At 39.8% G+C, this 24,833-nt stretch overlaps 1 protein-coding gene across 3 annotated transcripts; it reads left to right on the top strand.

Moving 5' to 3' along the window:
• Positions 1 to 1,279: 1,279 nt before the first annotated feature.
• Positions 1,280 to 24,377, top strand: HSPH1 (heat shock protein family H (Hsp110) member 1). Of its 3 annotated transcripts, none has more exons than XM_085216058.1 (18): positions 1,280 to 1,536; positions 1,862 to 1,919; positions 4,997 to 5,137; positions 6,846 to 6,968; positions 8,073 to 8,172; positions 11,389 to 11,522; positions 11,996 to 12,240; positions 13,133 to 13,361; positions 14,199 to 14,305; positions 15,698 to 15,831; positions 17,928 to 18,187; positions 18,900 to 19,031; positions 19,768 to 19,905; positions 20,291 to 20,416; positions 21,369 to 21,476; positions 21,589 to 21,708; positions 22,807 to 22,968; positions 23,509 to 24,377. In XM_085216058.1, the coding sequence occupies exons 1-18, from the start codon at positions 1,430 to 1,432 to the stop codon at positions 23,707 to 23,709; spliced, it is 2,625 nt and encodes an 874-aa protein (XP_085072184.1). In that variant the 5' UTR covers positions 1,280 to 1,429; the 3' UTR covers positions 23,710 to 24,377. The 3 variants fall into 3 exon arrangements, with proteins under 3 accessions (XP_085072184.1, XP_085072186.1, XP_085072185.1); XM_085216059.1 differs by having other exon boundaries at positions 1,281 to 1,536; positions 17,928 to 18,133; XM_085216060.1 differs by lacking the exon at positions 18,900 to 19,031 and having other exon boundaries at positions 17,928 to 18,133.
• Positions 24,378 to 24,833: the final 456 nt, after the last annotated feature.

Below are 24,833 nucleotides of genomic sequence, written 5' to 3' on the forward strand. Positions count from 1 at the left end.
ATATTTGTGAGGAAGACAGAAGTGTTTTCAGCATTTCCATATCATCCAATAAAAAGCAGGTTATTTATACAAATGAAATATTTTGAAGAAATCTGCCTTCTTGCTGAAAAATGGCAAGTGCAGCAGCATCAGGAACAGGCACTCAGGGTTTGGGCATCCTGTCAGCTTATTCTGAAGTTAGAAATTACAGCCTCAGCTAACAGCCACAAAACAGCCCGAGGGGATTTTCAGCTCTCTACCTCCTCTGACAGAAGCATTATTTTTAGTGGACTAAAAAAACTCCTCACAAACATACACTCAAGAAGGGCCGAGACCTGTCAGAAAACTGAGTGCTACTCCGTTAGGAAGCAAATCTTTGCAGAGACAGCACAGCAGAAAGGAAGCAGGGGCAAAATACTGCTTTCCCCTATCACAGAGGAAGACTGAGGACCCACCTCTCCCTTTGGCACAGGGAGATAAAGGAGGCACACTGACAGCACACATCTCACCTGCATGCCCCCTGTGTTTCCATGTGCAATACTGGAGGCTGGGACCTGCCCTGAACACACGGCCCAAGCTTAGCATGTAACAGACCTTCATCTGCAGGGGGATGGGGCACTGGACAGATAAAACCCTCTTTAAAAAGGGCAAGTGATGCAACACACACATATAACCTGCTCTGCCACTTTTTACTATTCCTGAGAGTTTTCTAACAGCAAGGAGAGGAAACACCTATCATTAGGCACCCCCAGCTGTACAAAAATAAGCTTCCCAGTGAGCTACAACAAGTTTTTGTTTCGGCCAATCTCTTTTCTTCCCCTCTCCCGCATATACAGGCTCAGCAAGGTACAGACCCCTCCGAGAGCCGAGCAAAGGAACGCATCTAGTGATGCCCTTACAGCCCCAGCGGACCGCCGTTATCAGAACGAGGGGCAGCCCTCCCCTCGCCTCGCCACTCAGAACCGGCTCAATATTTGCGCCCCCCACAGCACAACGGTGCCTCAGCGCCCACGCGACCGGCAACAAACGCCCTCCCCTGAGGCGCCCAACAGCCACAAAACGCGCCTAGCCCGCGCTCCCTATCCCCCCGCCTCTCACATCTGGCCACGCCCCTTCCCGCATGGCCACGCCCCTTTCCCGCCTCCTCCCCTCGTTCTCCTCTCTGAGTCGGCGGCGTCGGCAGTCGCCATGAGAACTGCCGACGTCACGGGGTCCTGGCGCCGCTGATTGGTCAGAATTGTTCGAGAACGCCGCCGAAGGCGGAAGCGGAAGCCGCACGTGGAGCCGGTGAGTGGTTGCCGCAGTTTCTGGAAACTTCGCCTCATTGTCATATTTAAAGCGGCGGCGCTGGCTGCCCGCCCCTGCGCGCCCATCCGCCGGCAGCGGGACTGGGGCTGTGGTGCCGGTAGCGGGTCGGGTAGGGGGTCCTGTTCGCGGCGGTGGGGCGGCCATGGCTGTGGTGGGCTTTGATCTGGGCTTCCAGAGCTGCTACATTGCAGTGGCGCGGGCTGGCGGCATCGAGACGGTGGCCAACGAGTTCAGCGACCGCTGCACGCCGTGAGTGAGGGGAGCGGGGCGGGAGCTCCCGGGGGGCTGCTGCCTTTCTGTGGTTCGGGGTGCGCGGCCGTTCAAATTAGTTAGCTTGCTTTAATAAAGGCAGCTCGGAAGCGGGGCGGTTAGAATGGAAACCGGACGGTTAGGGTGGAAACCGGGCATCTGCCGCTCGGAGTTCGGGGCCGGGAGCGGTGGTGCCGGTGGGACGGCCGCGCTGTGCGGAGGGTAACAGGGCTGGGGAAGGGGGGGAACGGCGGAGCTCCGCTGCTGCTGGAACGCGCGCAGTCTGCCGTCAGCGCCGAGCTCAGCGGTCCCTTGTGCCTTTCAGGTCGGTGGTCTCGTTCGGCTCCAAAAACAGAGCTATCGGCGTCTCGGCCAAAAACCAGGTGGGTTCCTTACAGGTGGCTGTGACTGGGAGGCTGACGGCCTGGAGGCTCAAATGCCGGGGGTGCGTGGAGAGCTGCTGGGCTGGAGTTGGAATCGAGTAATTGTCGTTGGTACACCTGTCGGAGGATCCTTAGGGTCCTTTTGAACTCGGGGTGTTGTACGGTAGAGAAACGATGTGCTGTACTGCTGCGTTGCTTTCAGAGGAACGCAGGTGGTTCTGCTGGAACTTCCCTGCTCGCTGTTTCTTTAATGGTAATATTTTCCAGTAGAACACGCTCCTTTCCTGACGGCCTAAGCATCGGGTTTGGGTTCTTGGTGTTTCTCTATAGCTTTCTTCTGCATCTGAGGGAAAAATGTTTGAATACTGTGTAGAGGACTTAAAATTAGATGGGAAGGAGAAATGTTAGTTAAGGTTTCCTAAAGCAGTGTAGCTACCTCACTGCCTTTTGCTTTTGCTGGAAGGTAAATGTCTCTGTGTTTTTCAAAAGCATAACACTTATAGTATAAATAACTCGGTTTTATTGCTTTGAGCAGTTCTGATGGTACATAAAGAAACACCAAGTGTTTTCTTCACTGAAGTACTATTTTCATGCGCAAGAATTAAGCTCTGCTCTTAGCGTTTTAGAATAGCTAAATATAGCTGTTAAATAAATCCTCAGGTATTGTCAAGCCCTGTATCTGTTGCATAACCACAGCTGGTAAGGGACTGAGGAGCCTGCAGCCTTGCTGGGCTGTACAGATCTCTGTGGTAAAAGGACTGCAGTGTGTTTCCATGGAGAGAGCATTGGAAGAGACTTTCTTCTCTGTAACAGCTCCCTTAGTTTTGGAAGCTGAGGGAATATGAATAGCTTACACATTCTCAAACACATGTACTCCTTTGGTTCAAGGTTAATATTGGAAGTGGTACGGTCATTACATACCTTTGTGTTCCTTCTTTAGAGAAACTTCATTTTAGCATCGCTTTTGTTTTCTTACTATGTACTTTCACTCAGAAACTAATAAGATTCACTCGTGTGCAAAAATGAGTCATTAATCAAAACAGAAGTGATTTAAATCCTATGTGGAAGCTCTTGAAAGTATTTCAGTATTGTTTTCTGATGAAATGCTTGCACTTGAAGCACGCTGAAAGGGAAAAAGATTCTGACTTACAAAATTGTATTTAAAGGACTGTATTTGGGATGAATGCCAGTGAGTTCAGATGACTTGAGGCAACCATTAGGTTATGTTGATATGTTGTATCTTCTGTGCTTGGTTGTCTACCAGTTGAAACTGAATGGTTTTTGCAAGAAAAGAAAAGCATGTGGTACATTAAATGATAAAAGATGCAGAGCATTTGTTCCTCTTGCTGAGGCAGTTCATTTTGGCTGACTGCCCGTCAGGCGCATTGTTTCTTTCTTAGATGTGGAAGTTCCTTCACGTGAAAAAACTTGAGTTATGTTTTCTGTGCCTTAGAGTGTAGCAGATCCTTAAATGAAGGAGTACAACCATCCCTTTCATTTGAAGTTACTAATTAAGAACTTTTTTCTAAAGTAAAAAACTCACCAGTCAACAATGTGGCTGTATGAGCTTATGAGCATACTCGGGGTCGATCTCCTTTGAGACCTGGAGAGCTGCTGCTGGAGTGAATCTTCAGAGAGTTTGCTTCCTCTTAGGTAACCTGGAGATGAAAGCAGACCATAATTCTCTGCTTTCTTAAATGTGACTAAGCAGGAAGATATTGAAATGTGCTGCAGATCTAATGGCATACAATTACTCTAAAAATATCTGAAGATTGTTCCTTGGAAGAGGCTATGAGTGTTATTCTAAATTAGGCCGTAAAAGCCACCAGAGTGTTTGTGCTTCTCTGCCAGCTATGTAGAAATTATTTTTGCTTCCATGTTGTTCCTCAGTATGTTCATCATTTGACTTCATACCATTTAATCTGTTGGTGCCCACCTAAAGTTACTTCAGCAGTGTGCTTCCACAGCTTCTCTCCAACGGAGTAGATTTCATTCTACTTTGAGATACTTGTTGTATCTCTTTTAGGATAGCCTAGCTGTCTGCTTTCTGTTCTACATTGCAGTCCTAATAAACAATATCTCTCTAGATCAATTGGTTGATCTAGAATTCAAATATGTTCTTTATGCTAACTTCAGTATGTACTTTAAGCAATACTTTAAGCAACTTTGGTACCAAAGTGATGTCATGCTTCTCTCTACTGTTTGTGCCTTTTGGTCTGGTGTAAAGAATTAGAGTGACTGCTAGGTGAGCACAAGGAGGGATCTCACCTTCTTTAAGAGTAGCTCAGGGAAAAAATAAATATTGAAATGAATGGGAACCTGATGCCAATAATTGAAGATGCAGGTGTGTGTGTGTGCGTGCATTGTAGTGGTGTTTCAAGTGAACCCTTGGGGTGATGAGGTTACTGGTGACTTGAGTGCCAGTTACAGGCCTGGCAAACACCTGGAAAACAGGCTTTTAATTTCTTGAATCACATTTAAATTAGATGAGTAAAGTAGTAGTAAATCATATTATGGCAGGACAAGGGGAAATGGTTTTAAATTGAGGGAAGGAAGATTTAGGTTGGATACCAGGGGAAATTCTTTACTATGAGAGCGGTGAGGTGCTGGAACAGGCTGCCCAGAGAGGCTGTGGATGCCCCGTCCCTGGAGATGTTCAAGGCTAGGTTGGAGGGGGCCCTAGGCAGCCTGGTGTAGTATGGAGGCTGGTGGCTCTGCCTGGAGAGGGGGGGGGGGGGAGTGGAATTCATGATCCTTCAGGTCCCTTCCAACCCTGGTCATTCTGTGATATTACTCACCTGATTGCTTGGAGGTTTTAGAGGCACTCATATAGTGCTCCTAGTACTTTATATATACTTTTCTGTGACATGTAGCTCTTTTACCCATTTTTTTTTTTGTAGTGATGAGCTGTTATAAAATACCAGATAGTAATTACAGGTATTATAGTAACAGATGTGACAAGTAAGTGAACGGTTTTATTGAAGTGTGACTGATGCTTGGGGCATACAGGGCAACACTGAACACTGCAGATTGATGAAAGATAGGTTTGTAAATTGTAATCTTGTATTTCTTTACAGCAAATCACTCATGCCCACAACACAGTATCTAACTTCAAGAGGTTCCATGGCCGTGCATTTAATGATCCGTTTGTTCAGAAGGAAAAGGAAAAGTTGAGTTATGATTTGGTTCCTATGAAGAATGGTGGAGTTGGAGTAAAGGTATGATTGGGACATGACATTTTCAATTTTGTAGTTACACAGAAAAGTTTGTTTCAGCACTTAAGAAAATTCAGGCTCCATTTAAGTAGCCTAAAGGTTTTCTTTAACCATTCTGTTGAAGAGGAGCCCTTGTGTGAATAGCCAGCTTCCACTTTCAAGTGGTACATGCTAAATATCAAATTAAGATTTGTTTGCAATAATTGCTGAAATCTGAGCTTATCTGTTGCCGAATTGTGCACCCAGGTCAAATACTACAGCCAAGGATACTAAGATGATTTGGAGCTTGTGTGGGTTTGCTTTTAAGTATTAACCTTTTTGTCACTCCTGTGTGGAATGCTCTAATCACCTGGTTACATACTCCGTAGTAAGTTGCATGAACTCTAAATTAGAACCTTGATTGTAAACAAGTGACATTTCTGGTGTCCTCTAAGATGTTTGCAACAGTAATTGCCTGTCTTGTACAACTACTCCAGATCCAGTCCTGCTTACACTACCAGTAGTTTGCTGATACAGTATCAGCATTTCCTATGATAGGTGTCCTTAGTGTTAATTCATTTACAGACCTGTACCAAAAATACTGATATCAAAGCCTTGTGAAATTCATTTGATGCTGCTTCACTAGTGACAACTCTAGCTTAGTTAGGGTGTGTGTTAGCCTTGATGCTTTTCTCCATGCTTTGAACTGATGCATCAAAATTGAGGCATAGATCAGGTTTTAGTAATGAACAGATTTACAGAGAAGTCAAGCTTTATAAAAGAGGAGGTGCCTTTTCTTGTGCTGACTGTGACTGGTGATGTTAACAGATGCATTCCAGACAGAAATTCAAGTGCATGTAGGATGCTTTACTGTAAGTGGAAGTCTAGTAATGAGTGAAGAGTGTTACTTATCTTTTATTTTTTCTTAGTCTGTTTGCAGAACAAATGAGTAGATTTTTTTTTGGTCATGTTTTTTCCAATTTAACTGCTGTAAAAATAAAATGTAATTGATTCAATATGTCATATCATTGGTAAGATGGATGGTTAGAGAACAGTTTTTCTTCTAAAACTAAAGTGCTCTGATTTTTTTTTTTCCCTCTGATTATAATGTTGTGGATGAAAATAGTTACTCTTTCAAGAATCGATTCTAATGTATCCCTTCCCTTCATTGGCATTTATGCTACTACACAGAAAACTAGTGATTCAGAAATCCCTTTTTGGTAAGGAAACAGTATGAGAATAAACTCAAAAATAAGCTGTATCTTTTTAGTTGGCTTATGTGCATAATCTGTATTCTAGTTGTTTTAGCTCTTCCCTCTAGAGAGACTGCTAATGTTTGAGCAGGCTTATAAAAATGCCAGGGGAAAATAGCAGGTAATTCTGGAGTTTTCTGTAGTTGGTAGCAATTACAAAATTGCCTATTTCAACTGTTATTGACAAAATATTATATGCCTATGTCTTATTTGTGTTTTAGACTCAGTCACTTTCAAAGTTGCAAACTCTCAGCTGTTATTTTCATCCATTGTGTTCATATGGTTCTCAGTGCTTTAATTTTGAAAATGGGATTATTGCTTCTGTGATTAAGTTGTAAACTCTAGTTCATTATAGAACAAATTAAGCATGTCAAGGTTGAAAGAGTGTTAGTCAACAGTGTACCAAAAAACGTATTAACTGTAAGTAATTCTTTTCATTGATATAATGGAATTACTTTTACTGCTTTTTTTCTATCCAGGTCATGTATATGGATGAGGAGCACATCTTCAGTGTGGAACAGATTTCAGCAATGTTGTTGACTAAATTAAAGGAGACTGCAGAGTGTAACCTGAAAAAGCCAGTAACAGACTGTGTTATTTCTGTAAGTAACTGTAGTGCATAGGAACATTGTCCTTAAACTTCAGCTATTGAGGACATTTTGTTCTTTTTCACTGTACATGAATAGAAACACCAGATAAGCACTTAGAAAGGGATTAATCCTAACTAACTTCAAAGCTCCTGACTTAAAGAAATCCCAGGGCCGCTTCCATGTTTCAGTCCCTGAGCCACTTCATGAACTCATTTTCTTGGGAAATGTCTGAACTCTGAACACCTTTGGGATCCAGACCATTCTATAATTTTATCCCATGACTAAACACTCAAATTACTTGTTAAAGATACCTTTATTTGTCAGAATTTGCCATCTGGCAGCTGAAATTAATTAACTTTGGTTCATTTTTCAATTTATGACTGCACAAGAAAATGACCATGGAACAAGAAAAGTCATTGCATTGCAAAGCCTAAATATAAAATGGCATCTGCCTCTGTGCATTCACTGACTCTTTGAACTCATGTTGTATATAGAAATATTTTAGTTTGTTATCCTTAAAGGAGTTTATCCACTCAGTAATCTGAAAAGTTACTGTCCTCTAATGATGTAGTTTCAGTCTCCAGGGATATCACAGGTCACTGTCCAAAGCAGGTGATAGAGATCTGCAGCAGATTTTCAACAACATAATACTCCAGAACCTCTTGCTAATTCTTCTCCAAAGTAATTTTGGCCAAAGCAGATAATTTATTAATTGTTTTGTTGTTGTTCTTGTGTCTCTCACATCTCTATTGCAGTATTGCATTTTTATTTTGCTTTCTTGGATGGAAAATATTTACCAGTTGTGCCTGAGGTTATTCTGCGTCTTTTTCTTCTTAAAACCAGTCATATTTTGCAGCAGTAATTAATGTTTCTAACATTTGTACACAATAATATTTGCTTCTTTCTAGTGTATGATTGTATAAACTAACTGATGTTCATTTAATTCCATCTCAGCTCGACTAAGTAGAATACTTAGTCTTGGTTCAACAGAGTACTTGCAGTGAATGCTGTCCTGTAACATGAGGAATAGATACAATTTGTGTGAGCATTTTCAAATAGATGGTGTGTAGTCCCATATTCTGAAGCTAACTTCCTATTCTCACCTGCTTTCTTCAGGTTCCATCATTTTTCACTGATGCTGAAAGGAGGTCGGTTCTGGATGCAGCTCAGATTGTTGGATTAAACTGTCTTAGATTAATGAATGACATGACAGCTGGTAGGTTTTGTAAAACAGCAGTTTCTTTAAATTTTGTGTACTGGTAGCAGATGCGTCTAGTTACTCTGGGAAACTGGACTGACTTTAAAAATAGGACATGAAACAAGAGTTCTAAACACTTCTTCATTTTAGTCTTTTTTTAATGTCTTCTATCTGAAAGTGTACAAGAGATGAAGCCTTAGTGGTAGTTGTCTCCCTGAGTACTTAGGCATTACAACATGTGCCTGGACTATTTGTTCTCTTAGTATCCAGATGTCCTGGAAGAAAAGACAATTCCTGGCACTCTTAAAGGAAATTTGCTGATTAATTGTTAGCACTTAATTTCAGAGTTCTTGTCAGTATATTTGTGGCTTTAAAATGAAAAATTGGGCAATTGATCTCCTTTGCTAATGTTTTCAAGACTCTAAAAACACATTAGTCAACCAAGAGCTTTTGGTCTCTTCTTGATTCAAATGTTCATATCCCAAGTCTTCATGCAACTTGTTGGCATCTGGGGAGAGGACAGTGTTCCATGTTTTTAAATGGCTTAATGATTAGCATTTGTTTCCTGGGAGAAAAGCTGGGAAGAATTGTACCAGAGAACAATTAATTTTCTTCTTTCCACATTAGTCAGATAAATTGAGAAGGGTTTGTTCAATGGGGAGGACATTCCATGCAAGTATTTTCTGTGAAACCTGGATTCATGCCTTAAATGAATTGCTTATTAAGGATTTAAGTAGCTTTAACATGTGTTGGTAGGGTGGTATCTTAAAGATTTTTTTTCTAGAATAATTTTCAGATGAATATTCTTTATGGTAAAGTACAGATCTTTAGAAACTTTGCCAATGGGATGAACTGTTCACAGAAATGCAAACCTTTCATTTTCTTGGTGTGTGTAACACAGTATTTCTCATTTTCTTGTCCTTACCTTGTAAGGCTAGTAAGTACTGTTCAGCTTTTTCTAGTTTTAAATATTATGATCTTTGATAATACCTGTGGAGAAGGGATTCTGAGGTATGATAGAGAAGAAAGTTTTGTTTATTTTTTTTCTAATGAAGGACAAAGTCTGCTGTGATTTATTGAAGTCCTACTCACAGAATCACAGAAACACCAAGGTTGGAAAAGACCTACAAGATCATTCAGTCCAGTCATCCACCTATCACCAATAGTTCTCACTAAACTTTGTCACTCAACACAGTGTGCAGATGTTCCTTGAATACCTCCAGGGTTGGTGACACCACCACCTTCCTGGGCAGCCTGTTCCAACACCTGACCACTCTTTCAGAAAAGCAGTATTTCCTGATGTCCAGCCTAAATCACCCTTGGTGCAGCTTGAAGCCATTCCCTCTAGTCTTATCACCAGTTACACAAGAGAAGAGGCCGACCCCCCAGCTCTCTACAACCTCCCTTCAGGTAGTTATAGAGAGCAATAAGGTCTCCCCTGAGCCTCCTCTTCTCCAGACTGAACAATCCCAGTTCCTTCAGCTGCTCCTCATAAGGCCTGTGCTCCTGGCCCCTCACTGGCCTTGTTACCCTCCTTTGAACCTGCTCCAAGGCCTCAATGTCTTTCTTGCAGCGAGGGGCCCAAAACTGGACATAGCACTGGAGGTGCAGCCTCACCAGAGCTGAGTACAGGTGGTCAATCACTTCCCTGTTCCTGCTGGCAGCACTGTTTCTGATGCGAGCCAAGATGCCATTGGTCTTTTTGGCCACCTGGGCACACTGCTGGCAAGCATCAATCAATACCCCCAGGTCCATTTCCTCTACGCAGTCTTCCAGCCACTCCACCCCAAGCCTGTAGTGTTGCCTGGGGTTGTTGCGGCCGAAGCGCAGGACCCGGTATTTGGCCTTGTTGAACCTCATCCCATTGGCTTCAGCCCAGCTTTCCAGCCTGTCCAAATCTCTCTGTAGGGCCTTGCTACCCCCAGGCAGATCGACACTTCCAGCCAACTTGGTGTCATCTGCAAACTTAGTGAGGGTGCACTAGATGCCCTCATCCAGGTCATCAATAAAGATATTGAAACCTGGCTTGGAAACAAAGGTAACTTGTTCAACATACTCAAAAATACACTGTGTGTTAGTTTGTTTAGTCACGCTGCAATCAAATTTACATCTCAAGGTTATAGCACTTCAATATATTCCATGAAATAAGAGTTTCTTCTTTTTAATTAAGCACTTCTTAATGACTGAGCTATGGGAGGGATTAATGAATGCTGGTTCCAGTGTTTTTTTAATTTTTTTAAGACCCCTCCTGAGTCTACAGTGATGAGAATGAGAGTACCAGCTATAGGGAAACTTCACTAGATACTAGAATCCATAAATCTCAAGTCTCTGCTCGGTGGGAATTCAGGCTATCCTTGTTCTAGATAGTTTAGTTTTGTTGTGACCAGGGAAGCCAGTCCTTCCTTCCTAATATAAAACTGTCACTATGACTATAATACATTGCTCTTGAGAGCGTGTGTTTCCTTCCTTCCTTTGCTAATGCTATAATTTCCTTGCCTGATAATCTGGCCAGTAGCCTGACCTCCAGTTTGGGATTTCTTCATCATGTGCAAATGTATGTTCTTGTGTATTCTATCTCATGTCAAAATTGGAGGCTTTCCTACATAACTGTGTAGTTGAAACTCTATTCGGTTTTTCTTCAATTATTGTATCAGCCTCCTGCCTACCTGTGCCACTGTTATAGATCAGAATTCTGCAGCAAAACTGCTCATGTTCTGTCCTCTGACATGATCACCATATGCTTACATGCCACATTAGCTTCTGTTCTACTCTTTGCAATCTGTCCCTGCCTGTTACTATGCACAGACTGAAATTCTTCCATTTTATAGCCTCTTCTGACCATTCATAGCATTCTCAGACATAATCTTCATGTCTGGGAGATATTACTTTGTAAGTTCAAATGCTGCAACCTTGATTCCTATGAGAAGCTAAAAGGTGAACTGTTAAGAAACAGATGGATCACAATAGTATTCAGTATTTAAAACAGGTTAATTGATTCTTGGTTTTACGTGCTTAGATGTTTAGGGATAGAGCGTATACATGACTGAGGAAGGTTTTTGGCTTCTCAGATCCTACAGCATATTAATGGAACAAACCTTCCATGTGGGTAAGACCTTGCATAGGTGGTTTTGTCTGGTTGCTCTTGATGCTATAGCTTAATGTTTACAGGATATGATGACGTACAGGTGGAAACTCAATAGAGATTACGCTGATATCTTATATTTGCTTACGCAGTGGCTCTGAATTATGGAATTTATAAACAAGACCTTCCAGCTCCTGAAGAGAAGCCACGAATTGTCATATTTGTTGACATGGGACATTCTGCATTTCAAGTATCTGCCTGCGCATTCAACAAGAGTAAGCTAAAGGTAGTAAGATTAATTGAAATTAATTGAAAAGGCTTTGAGACACTTAACTAGCCATAAACCTGTCTTGTTTTTAAAATCCTGAAATAATCTAATGCATAGAAAGTGGCAGAGAGATAGAAGGTACAGATTTTTCAGTATCCATCATTAGTATGGTTTTAGATAAAGGCTGGAGATTGCTTTATACACCAGTGTAAGGTATACAGCGCAACTATTGTCATCCAAGTTAAGTGGATGGATTAAAATTGTGAGTGCTCAGGATTGTCACCTACTTATTTAGGGTTACTTCCATTGTAAAAGTGGGAAGCAATTTTTACACGTGGCTGATTTAAATACTAAGAATGTGCATAGAATCGTAGGCTGGCTTATCCCTCACCTTTTTTTTTGAAACAAAGGCTTGCCAATAATGGATGACTTCTATTCTGTTTGGTTTCTGTTAGAGTGTTAGATTGAATAATTTTGTTCTTTCAAACCAGGTACTGGGCACAGCATTTGACCCTTTCCTAGGTGGAAGGAACTTTGATGGAAAGCTAGTAGACTACTTTTGTGCAGAAATAAAAGCAAAGTACAAACTGGATCCAAAATCAAAAGTTCGAGCTCTTCTTCGTCTGTATCAGGAGTGTGAGAAGCTGAAGAAACTAATGAGTTCAAATAGCACAGACATTCCCCTAAACATTGAGTGTTTCATGAACGACACTGATGTATCTGGAAAAATGAACAGGTGAGCACTATGGTAGATATTTAAGATATATGGCCCCCAAGCAACTGCATAACCAAGTGTTTATTTCCATTTCAATAGAAACTTAACTGTGCTAAAATTAAGTGCAAGTGTTGAATAGTTACAGTATTTCTAAGTTCTAAGTTGGAATAACTAAGGCTGAGATATAATGCTCAGCTACCAGAGCAGTATTTCAGTGTAATAATGTGTGTATAGGAACCTTGGATTCTTCCTGTAGAATGGCACAGTTTTGAAATCATGGGTTGATGCCTGCAAACCAGGGCAGGGAGGTTGGCTTGCACATATCTAGGCCTGCAGCATATTTTAGGTAACCTAAATCTCCTAAATCTTAAGATAGCAACAATTCAAGTTTTCTTTTATTTTTTCCCTCTTGCTCTTACTGAACCGTGGGTATTAGGAGAGAAATGAAGGACATAAGTGGTACCATGAGGGTGACTTGTTTATGCCTGGAATGTACTCACAGGCACAACTTCATTTCTAGTCAGTCCTTTAACTATTGAGAGGGTTGTGTGGCTGGTTGTTTTTTTTTTTTCCCCATTATTTAGAAAACAGGTGAAGTAACTTCTTTGTAAAGGGAGTATGAGTGCTTTCTCTAATCTGTAACCTGTGCTGAGAGTCATATGCACAACACCTGCCCAAGCAGACCTTTATCTTACTGTGCTACCCTGATAGCAGCATAGGAAAATCTGTATGCAACTGTTCGTGTACCTTTTCTCTTGCTGTCAATTCAGCCTACTCACAGGGACTTACATTTAAGGCTTTTTGCCTTAAAGCGTAGTTAGCAAACCCGGTCAGAATCAGTTAAGAAAAAAAAAAAAAAAAAATCTTAGTGGTGGAATGGGCATGGTTTGGTTTAACACACTTCTTTCCTTAGGTCCCAGTTTGAAGAATTGTGTGCTGATCTGCTGCAAAGGATAGAGATGCCTCTGCTTTCATTAATGGAACAAACACAACTGAAAGTGGAAGATGTGACTGCTGTAGAGATTGTTGGAGGAGCAACCCGCATTCCTGCTGTCAAAGAGAGGATTGCTAAATTCTTTGGCAAAGATGTCAGTACAACACTGAATGCAGATGAAGCCATAGCTAGAGGCTGTGCTCTGCAGGTATGGTACTGGCAGCACTTGAAAAAATGAAAAATTACATTTCCTTAGAAATGTCTGAAGTGGTCCCTTAAAGGCATTAAAAGAACATGTGTTCATTGAGTCTTCTAGTAAGACTCTTCTTTGGTGCGGGTTTGAAATGCCACTGTTGGGTGTGTTCTGTAAACAGCCAGCTCTTCTCTTCAGAAGAACAAACTATTTAATGGGAGAAATTTAATAATCACTGACAAGCTGGGAGTGTTTTTTATCAACAAAGTGTGCAAGAATATCTATGAAGAGCCAAAAACACTACAGATTTGCATTTTCTGGTATCAAGTATGATTCTAATATCAGTATGAAACTGATTTTATTTTCTTCCCCCTTGCTATCCATAAGTTATTTTTACAGATTATAATGAACTGCATTTTACAGGCAAACCACTCATTCGGTCATCTTTTCTGCTCTCTGCATTCTTTTATTTCACTTTTCTTCATCCTATTTCACCAATTGCTTTCCATTACTGGCAGTCAGTTATCTGCAGGGGAAGAAGCAAGAAACATAAAGCAAAGGCTTCTTTCAGGGCTAAGTAATGCAGAGCTTCTGTTCTTTTAGATTTCCACTGTTCCTTTAGACTGCTGCCTTTTTCACAAGCTGCAGTAAGAATAATGCTGAAGGTCGTGCTAACCCAAGCAATACAAACATATCTGCGTAGTTCTTTTCTTATTATACTGAACTGAAATCAAGCACTTCACCTAGTATAGTCACAGTAGTTGTCATTTTCTTGTTTATGGATGTTTAAATTTCATGGGGACAAGTACCAGAGTAGTTAAGCAACTGCAAAGTGTGTGTTTTTTCTTCTAGTGTGCAATTCTTTCTCCAGCTTTTAAAGTGAGAGAATTCTCTGTGACAGATGCTACACCATTCCCAATCTCTCTGTTGTGGAACACTGAAGCAGAGGACACTGAAGGGTAGGTAGCTCAAACTACTGTTCTGTGAAGCGTTTGACCTTTCAGTTCAAGGGCAATGTTCTGGGTTGTACTTAAAGTAGGATCTTGGCATTCTGACGCAGAAGATCTGTAGATCATGTACCAGAGAGGGTTGGTGATGGAGATTCTGTTGTAAAGGCATGAGTTAAATTTTAGTCATAATTACCCTTATACATAAAAATATTTTAAGATAACTTTGAATTGCCAACAAATATTGTCTTGCATTGCTCTTATCTGTTTGTTAGGTTTTGAAATATAAAGTGAACAAGAAAAACCTAGTACCAGTAGCACTTTTCTTTGGCTTTTCTGTTGCTAGTTTCTGCTAACATCTACCCAGATTCTTATTTCAGCAGGGAGGTTCTACACTATGTAAACATTGTGTACTTGCATGGATACTGTTTATCTGGCTGAAAACAGAAGCAAGGATTTAACTCTTAGGGCTTCTTAAGAGCAATTCCTTGCAATTGCAGCATCTCAAGCCTCTGACCTATGTTATTAGTGGTGATATGCATGAAAGAAGTTGTTCTTCCTTTCTAGGATGTTGAAAGGTCTGAAATTCTCTCTTGGAGAGTCTGGTGTGCTAGGGGGACTTTTCATTCTTTTTTTTTTTCCCCTTCCAAGCTCTTTGCAGCTCAAATTTTTCTTTTGTCTTTAATCTCATGGAAATGCAGAACCTATTCTTACAGAACCTATTCCCTTGCAGGCTTCCAAGAGCAAACTGTGTGTTCATGTTCTAGGTGAAGCTCTTGTTTTTTCACACTGAATTTGTAGATATGATCTTTCTATAGTTAGGAGATCTTTATAAAAAAAAAAAGTTGGGAATTAGAATCAGTTAGAATCAGACAGGCATGTAACAGTAGACAGAACTTAGAACAAATAACATAATTAAAGCTGGCTGTCTTTGTCATTTCAAGGAATGAATAATAATCAGGTGTCAGGGTTTTCAAATGAGCCACAGAAGGTAAATGAGTAAGGTAGTAATGGGGCTGAAATTAGCTTCTTGAGGCTAAGTGAGGAAGGGTGCAAATCAGAATTTCAGTTATGCTATTCCAGACTCAACAGTAGCCCTAAACTTTGGAAGAAGAACAAATGCTGGAAGTCTACTGATGGTCTGTCACCAGATTGCCACCGAGATCTGAACTTTTCTTCTGAGACTCAAAATTGTTGGAATAGGATTTTTCTCTAATTAATTCTTCTCTTTGCGGTATGGCTGTGAAGCCTCTTTGAATTTTTCAATAGGGCAAATATGCCAAAGCATAGTGATGTTTCTCTGAAGATTTCTGATGCTAAATCAGTCTTTCACCTCAGATACTGGATTTGATCCAACCTGAGTGATTCTATATTCTGCTAAGTGATGTTTTCTTCTAATTGTAGGGTTCATGAGGTATTTAGCAGAAATCATGCAGCACCTTTCTCCAAAGTTCTTACGTTCTATAGGAAAGGTCCATTTGAGTTAGAAGCTTTTTATTCTGATCCTAATGGAGTCCCATATCCAGAGTCAAAAATTGGTAAGTAATTGTGCTGGAAATGTTGCTGTCTTACATTGTTTAATATCAATGTTGGTCTTAAATAAACTCTGTAATAATAGTATTTATACTACTGTAGCTTTCAGTCTCTGGAGGACTCAGTTATTAACAAATATTTCATTCCATAGATGGACAGAATCCAAATTTGATTAGCTTCAAAAGTTGTTTTAGTCCAATGATGAAATAAAGGGAACTGTAACAGCACACCCAGGACTAGAATGAGACTATTTTTGTGAGAGAACTTAACATGTTTTCTTTTCTACTAAAGCATCCTTATGAGTACTTGAAAAATATCTCCTGTATGTAGAAAACTTAAGTGTGGATTAAACAGGAACACTGAAACCAATGCTTGAGTTACTGAGTGTTACATTTTCCTGTTCTTTCTGGATGTCCTGTAAGGCTGCCTTGATTAGAATTTCCTCAGCATTAAATAGTAGCAGCTTCAAGACTAAGGTGTTGATTTGAATTGTATTGGTAGCAAGAGCATGTCTTTTCTCCTTTTTGACAAATTAAAACATCTTATGTTTATAATGCAGTTAGAAAAAGATGTTTGCATGGTAAAATCAAGCTGGGAGTTCTTACAAATCTGTCAAGTAACTGCTTGGTTTTGTTTAAAAGCTCAACAATTACTGCACTTGGACCTCAGTATTTTTAGGGTGGTAGAAGCAATGATAAAATCTTACTATAGATCTCTCATACTAAAAAAAAGATTTATTTTCTGTTGGTTTTTTTTGGCTTACCCTTGAGTTATCAACCGGTTAGGTATTTCATGGCACAGCTGTTCTGTTGGTTAACAGTACACTGGATACAATGGAATTGCCATGTTAAAGATGAACTGAATAAATATTCTTGAAATGACTGGGAGAATACATAGGTCTAAAACACTGCAATCTGATTTACCAGTACTTCAGCGTACGCTATGAAGTCTCCTATACCCGTTATCTCAACAGAAAAAACGAGTTAATTTTCTCAGTGTTGAAGTGAATTCTGTGGTTGGTTCACAGCAAGTTGCAAAGTTCAAATTCCATTTCTTAGAAACCAGCACAATATTTTGTAGTCACAGAAACAGCAGACTTGCTTTCATGTTGACTCTGCCTTTAAAGGCCAGTAATGCAATTTGTGCCAGTTAAATTTCTGTGGCTTTAACAAATGAGATGGCTAACTTCTATACAGCAAACTAAGCATGGATTTTGAAAATCTGATTGGCTTCAGCTTACTCACCAATTAAGTCTTTGCTCAAAACAGTGTTGTTAGTAGCTCATGTGAGTCAGGAGTTCTGATGAGACTACTGAATGAGGACAGATCACAACTTCAGTGTTATTGGATTTACCCAGCAGGGGATTATATTCTTTGGCTTATAGAGTAAGCTTGTAAAAGCTGATATGCAGGAAGATCACATCTACGATGAAGTGGTGCATGTGAGCATGTACATATCCAGCCTGTGAGAATATCAGTGAAGCAGAGAGGTCTCCAGGTCACTGTTTTGATGATGTACATAGAACCATGCAGTGGGCAGAAAAACATACCTGCTCTTAAATGAGTATCAGAAATCTCACTCTTCATATGTTCTCCCTAGAGTGAAAGGTAATGGCAGGCTTTATATGAATGCTAGAAGCTGAAAGCTGGAAATTATTATTTTATTACACGTTTAGAAATCCTGTTCCTCTGTCGGACAACTAAAAAGGCATGCACCACAATATTTCCGTTAGGCAAAATCTTTCTAGTTTTTGTTCATCCCATTGTAGTATCACAGATACCACGAGCACAGGGAGAGTGAGCTTTTACTTTTTGTATTGATTCTGTATTACTAGTGAAACTGCCCTCTGATGAAAATCAACATTTTCCATCACTATTTAGAAGGTAGGATTGGTAGAACAATAACATCCCTTTTGTTTTTCACAGTATTCATTTAATTTGGGAAACATGCAGTTAGCACATATATTATTGGCAGGGCCAGATATTTAGAAAGTGCTTGTATCAAAGAAAGTAGTATTTTTCCTGTCCTGTAGTGTTACTGTCCTGTAATGTTACCAAGTCTATTACACTCAGTGAACACAGATTTTTTTTTTTGACTTCAGGTAGGTATGTTATCCAGAATGTGGCAGCTCAGAAAGATGGAGAGAAGTCTAAAGTTAAAGTGAAAGTCCGTGTCAATACTCATGGCATTTTCAGCGTGTCCACTGCATCCATGGTAGAACCAGTTAAAAGTGAAGATAGTGAGGATGTCGGTGTTGAGACTGAACTGGAAACTCAGGACCAGATGCCTGCTGAAAATTCAAGTGATGTGAGTTGGCCTTTCTTGTGTGTGAATATCCTTACTGATGAAACTGTTCTGCTGGTACGTACTTGGGAAGAGAAGTACCTTCTAAGGAAGCAAAATGAGGTTAATTTTGAGATGTTACTAGTAAGATATCTTTGTAAGAAAAGGAGAAAATAAGTATTATCTTGAAAAATTGTGTGGATTTCAAAATTATCAGGCAACATGTGACGTGGCAGTAGGTGGGTTTCTTGAGGGTGGGATTGCTTACAGTCATAGTTATCAGTGTTCCAGGTAGGAGAACTTGATTTAGACTGGGAGTCCTCCATGCTCTCAGTCTCAAAAAGAATTGTGCCTAATATTCTGTATTAGAGAAGTTTTGAAACCATGTGAAAGGGAAAATTGGATCCTTTCCTACAGCATAGAAGGAAAGGGGAGCAACGGGGAATAATGTGGCACTGTTAGGGTGGATTTTGTGTTAATATCTTTTTTTAAAGAAGGAAAAAACCTTAAAAAGCTATGGCTTGATAAATTCAAAGCCACTTTTTGTAAAAGAAGATGGTAGAATGCACACACGCGAGTATTATGCTGCCAGCCTGGCACTTTTAGCATTCTTACAAAGTCCTTCTGAACTTGCACCTAGTCTCTGTTAAAGCGTGTGTATTTGCGTGTGCACAGAATGCTTTGTAGGGCACTTGGTACAGTATGTGTGTCAGAAGTGGTGCCCTATAACTTCGAATAAATTCCAGTGCACATGCCTTCTACATCCTTTGTGCCTGGGCTTTCATTTCAGAAAAATAACCAGCAAGAGAACAGTGAGGCTGGAACACAGTCCCAGGTACAAACTGATGGTCAGCAAACGTCACAGTCTCCCCCTTCATCAGAACCTCCCTCTGAAGAAAACAAAATCCCAGATGGCAAGAAAGTGAGTGACCCTTTAACTCTGTTGAAAATGTTATACTCTGATGGTGGCATTTAAAATTGTTAACGTTCCAGGAGAAAAGTGAAGAACTTGGTACTCAAAACCCTTTTTTCTACTTCTATACCTTTTTTATTTTTAATTGTCAAAAATAATCTGTGTATCTTGTGGTGATTTTCATAAAAATTTTGCAGAATTCCTGCTAGATGCAAGTCTCTCTACCCTTGCCTCTCTTTACATGCTAATTTGTTTGGAAAGGAGATATTTCCAATCTATTCAACAACTGCTAGAGGCCAAAGTTATTAGGTCTGCTGAGAGAAGCTTGAGTCAGGAATTTATAAACTGAAGGGGAGATAATCAATGTGTAGAATATGTGCCTGTGTGATATTGCTAGTAGCTTGCTCTTTGATCTGTGTGAGATGGGAAATGTTTTAGATTAAAATCTTGCTGCTGTCAGCATCACCAGTGAAGTGCTAAGCTATAGATGGGTGCTTCTGGAAAACCTGCAAATAGGTGATAAATCTGGGAAATGTCCTTCCTTCCTGTTGCTCAGTACAGTCTATGAAATACTGTAGTCAGACTAAGGATAGCAGGAGGACTTCCTTGAAAGGACAAGTGCCTTACAAGTACATTTTGAAAATTCTCCAAGAACACCATCTCTGTTCTTCCCTATGGATGTTTCTATCATAGCGTTAATTCGTCAGTCAGGAATGTTATCTTATTTTTCTTCTCTCCAACTTAGACAAGTGAAAAGAAAGGCGATCAGCCTCCAGAAGCTAAAAAACCCAAGATAAAAGTGAAGAATGTGGAACTGCCTATTGAAGCTAACTTGGTTTGGCAGTTAGGAAAAGATCTCCTCAATATGTATATTGAAACAGAGGTGAGTTGGTGTGGTTTGGACTGCTTTTTTAAATGCAGATATTAACAATTGCTCTGCTTTTCAGAGCAACCTCTGATATTTTGTATGAACCTAGTGTGTAGACTCAACTAATTGAGTGGGCTTGTAATACTCCAACTTTAACATGTAACTGACAAATGCTAATAAGTGCTGTGCTGAAGTGCTGTTTATAACAATAGCATCAGAGCACTGATCTGTAGAATAAGAGTCTAGAAAATGATGCACCGTTTTCTCAGGTGAGTCCACTGTAGTTTTGAGAATGCCAGAAGCTGTAGCTCATATTGCTTCTGTGTTTTATAGCAGCTGTGCTTTACAGAATACTTGTTTGAACATAAGTGTTAATTAAATGTTTTACGTGATCACACAGGGTAAGATGATTATGCAAGACAAACTGGAAAAAGAAAGAAATGATGCAAAGAATGCAGTGGAAGAATATGTGTATGAGTTCAGGGACAAATTGTCTGGACCATATGAGAAATTTGTTTGTGAAAAGGTAGGTTATAGCTTCAGGAGCTTCCCTGAAAACACTGATAATAACTATTCTGTATTCCTTAGTCTAACTTTTCTCATCATATACTTGTCATGGAAACAGGCATAGATGAATTAAGATTCATTTGTACAATCATAGAATGGTTTGGGTTGGAAGGGACCTCAAGGATTATCAGGTTTTAATCCCTGTGCCATAGGAAAGGTTGCCAGCCACTAGGTAAGGTACTAGATCAGGTTGCCCAAGGCATCCAGCCTGGCCTTAAACACCTCCATGGATGAGACATCCACAGTCTCCTGGACAGCCTGTTCTAGCACCTCACCAATCAGTTAAAAACAAACAAACAGAAACAACTTCCTGATGTCTAATACAAATTCCTCTCTTTTTAATTTAGAACCATTCCTCTTTGTTTTGTCATTTGTACCTGTGCAAAAAGCTGATTTCCTTCATTAAAAACTCCCTTTAAATACTGGAAGGTTGCAGTACATCCCACATCCTCTTCTCCAGACTGAGCCCAGTTCCTTTAGCTGTTGTCAGCTTATGACTGATACTGATGCAGAACTGAAGTTCTCAGGTTTAGCAAGTAGTGTATATCCCTGAGGACTTGACTCCCTTGACACATTTTATAAGAAAATCCTGTTTTGCTTCTAAATAAAGATGGCGAATAGCAAGGGAAGCTGTGTTGTATTCATAACTAAAAACATGAATTAAAACCATAGCCCAAGCATTGCTCTAGATCCAGGCAAGTAGCTGTTGTTGCTGCCAATGTTGTGGACGCCTGTTTCCCAGTTAAAATCTGATGTGATTTAGTTGTCTTAATTAGGTGAAAGCTCCAACAGAAATTCTTAGCCTCCTGCATGAACTCTCGTATTTACCAGTACCCTATTACTACAAGAGAAGCACAATCAATTGTTGCATGTTTTTGATGTTTGACATGTTGAATTGTATTAACACATAGGATCTGCAAGGCTTCTCTGCACTCCTAACAGAGACAGAAGGCTGGCTGTATGAAGAGGGCGAGGACGAAGCTAAGCAGGTGTATGTAGACAAACTAGAGGATTTAAAGGTAGGTCCATTAGGATGCAACACAACCCCAAATTGCAAACTTTCCAAAGTACAAGAAACAATGTTGATGAATGTTAATGAAATGTATAACACACAGAAATTGCTTTTTCTAGAAATTAGGTACTCCCATTGAAATGCGCTATCAAGAAGCAGAGGAGCGACCAAAGCTATTAGAAGAACTGGGACACAGGCTCCAGTATTATGCTGCAATAGCTGGGGAATTCAGGAACAAAGTAAGTGGCCTCAAAGAATCTGTTTTTTGCTTAATACCACATAGGGTTTCATTGAGGCCCACCAGCTGGCAGAGGTTCCATATTTGAGCTATACTCTACTGTTACATAGATCACAAATTTAACACCACAAATGTTTCCCAGTAGTCAACAAAACCTCACACAGTGCATTGTATCTTCAGTTGCTTGATACTTCTGGATGTTTTCAAGAAAAAAAAAAAAAACTACTTTGACAAAGGGGCAGAAGGTCAGATTGTGGTCTAATTCTTGGCCTTTTAAAAGGTGATCTAGTTTCTTCAGAGGTGTGCTCTTCCATTTAGTCCCATATGAACTGGATATTGTGTAGTGATGAGAAGCCTTACTGTAAAAGCAACTCAGGATTCACTAAAGCATTCAACACTTCTATATACATGTTTCTTTTTTGGCACTGTTGTTTAAAGATGACTTTCTAGATAAGCATGCCTGCCTTTGGTAAACTTAGTCCTTGAGTATCAGCTTTAGAGTTTTAATAGGGCAGCTCAAAACACTCAAAATTACTTAGTTTGAGGCTCACAAGAGAAAATAGCATCTATTTGAAGCTATGCATTATGAGAATATCATAATGATTTGAAACTATTCAGTACTATTACAGTCTTAAACAGTCTTAAACATACTGCATTCAGTGATATTAGTTATTTCAAGTACATTGAATCCATCTTCTGAATTCTCAGCCTAAGTCACAGGTCATGTTGTAGTGCAGGTCCTTCTTCTGTTAACAATTAACTGCTTATGTGGCATCTAAAGGGCATGCTCTAGAAGTTGAAAGGTGTTTTAAGCAAACTTGCTAAGAACATTTTATTATTTTGTGACTTCTTTGTGAAGTCTGTATTCCCTCTGTGAACTGGCTTTCCTATTTAAATACTGGACAACGGAAAACTTATTCCAATTTTTGCATTCTCTTATCTCTGGCTGTAACAGATGCAGACTTTGCCTAACCATTTATTTTGAAAGTTAGTAAAGATGATGATAAATTGTAAATAATTGGGGTATTCTTGTCAGTAACTTCATGCTGTCAGTAATTTCATGGCTTTATCAACTAATACAAAAAACTTATTTGTGCAGGATGAAAAATACATCCATATTGATGAAATGGAAATGATGAAAGTAGAGAAGTGTGTGAGCGAAGTGATAGAGTGGATGAACAATGCTGTGAGTGCACAGGCTAAGAAGAGCTTAGATCAGGATCCAGCTGTGCGTTCCTTTGAAATTAAGGCAAAGCTTCAAGTAAGTACCAAAAGAAATTAATTTTAGAGGCTATTACTTAAAAAAAAAAAAAGTGAGGAAAAAAAAATTGAGAGCCAGACTGACTTGTTTTGCTTCTCCTCTAAACTCCTTTCCATATTTCATCTTACTTTTCCAATATTCTTAAAGGGTGGTTAGAAACTGTAAACTAAATGAAGTTCAGCAGAAAGCAGAGGAGCTGTGCTATGCTGTTTACAATTTTGTGGAGCTATTGGTGTTTTACATGTCTTTGAGTCACCTTAATACTGAAAGGCAGTTGGAGTTTTTATTGGAAAGTACAAGGTGGTCTTAAGGGAAAACAGCACAGCCACATATTAAACTAAGAAAAAAAGTCTTTACTTACAGAACTTCAGGAAGTAGATCAGTTTATTCCAGAATACAGTGTGTACTCATCACTTTGGACTCAGGAAATGAAGAAGCAAGCTTGAAACAACATTTTAGGCATGGGACTCTTCACGCTAGTGAAGCTGATTTGTTCTTAATACATGTTCTGACCACATCTTTTTCTCCTCTCTCTTTCAGGAATTGAACAATATCTGTGAGCCCATTGTGACACAACCAAAACCAAAAGTTGACTCTCCTAAGGAAGAAAACCCGTTAAGTGAACAGGGCGATTATAAAACTGAAGACATGGGAGAAGATGACAAAAATTCAGACATGCCTCAACAAAATGGTGAATGTCATCCAGGTGATCAAAACACTGTTAACATGGACTTGGACTAAAACACTGCACTTGCAGCAAGTTATTTCATCCCATGACAGAAGATATTTTTGCTGTCGTACATGATCACGGGATTGGGAATGCATTGTTTTGGGAACTATTTATATTTTTTCTTAAAACTTGTCTGGAATATGTTGTGTTATGGGAGGAAAGAATAGTAATAGTTGTTGGTCATGACTATCCTAAAAGGAAAATTGCCTTGGTAACTTTCAGATTCCTGTGGAATTGTGAGTTCATACTAAGCTTCTGTGCAGTATTTAACCATTTGCATCACTAAAGATGAAGAGAAGCACTTGCTCTGAAATATACTACTCCTTCAAAAGGTTGTATTTGAGACCTTCGTAGGCATTTGTAGATGCCAAGGTAGTTTTCTTTCATCTGGACATCTGATTGGGTATGTCAATAAAAGCCACCAGTGTCTGTCCCGTTCGTAAGGACTTTGCAGAATAAATTTTTCTGTTCGAAGGTTTTTGATTATTGCAGTCCAAAGCATTTATCAGATAATAAGATGATGGAATGTGTTAGTAGCATGCAGAAACGCTTACGTTTCGTCTCTTGCTAAACAATACATTTTTCATGTGGGGTGCTTAAAATGAAGGAAATGCTATTTCTGTTAGTGTTATTGTGAAGCCTTTTAATAGGCTTTAAAATAAAGTTCATTTTACTGGTATTTCCTGACTGGTGGGATTTAGCTTTTTTTTGGTGCTTGTGACATGTTGTCCTTTCCACTATTGATGACAGATAATGAAGGCTGTGACTTTGTTCCTGCACAAGTTATTAAAAAAAAAAAAAAAAAAAGAGAAGGTAACACTTAGTGTAGAAACACAACACATCACAGCATGGCTTAGTGATGGCACTTGTGAGGTTGTTTTGGTGTTGGACTTGATGATCTGGAAGGTCTTTTCCAGCCTAAATGGCTTTGTGTTCTTGGGAACAGTTATGCAGAGAGTTGAAAGCATTACCCTATAAGCATAGGTTAAACCTGTAATCACAGATTCACAGAGGATCCTGCTTTAGACCCAGCTATTAGGGAATCAGGAAGGTAAGCTGGAAGGTAAGGGTTTTTATTTTTGGAATCATATTCCAAAAGATGCTGCCTGTATTGGTGTATTGGAGCATAGACTCC

This window comes from Meleagris gallopavo, chromosome 1 (genome assembly GCF_905368555.1).
Source record: "Meleagris gallopavo chromosome 1, MGAL_WU_HG_1.1, whole genome shotgun sequence".
Taxonomy (NCBI): Eukaryota; Metazoa; Chordata; class Aves; order Galliformes; family Phasianidae; genus Meleagris; species Meleagris gallopavo.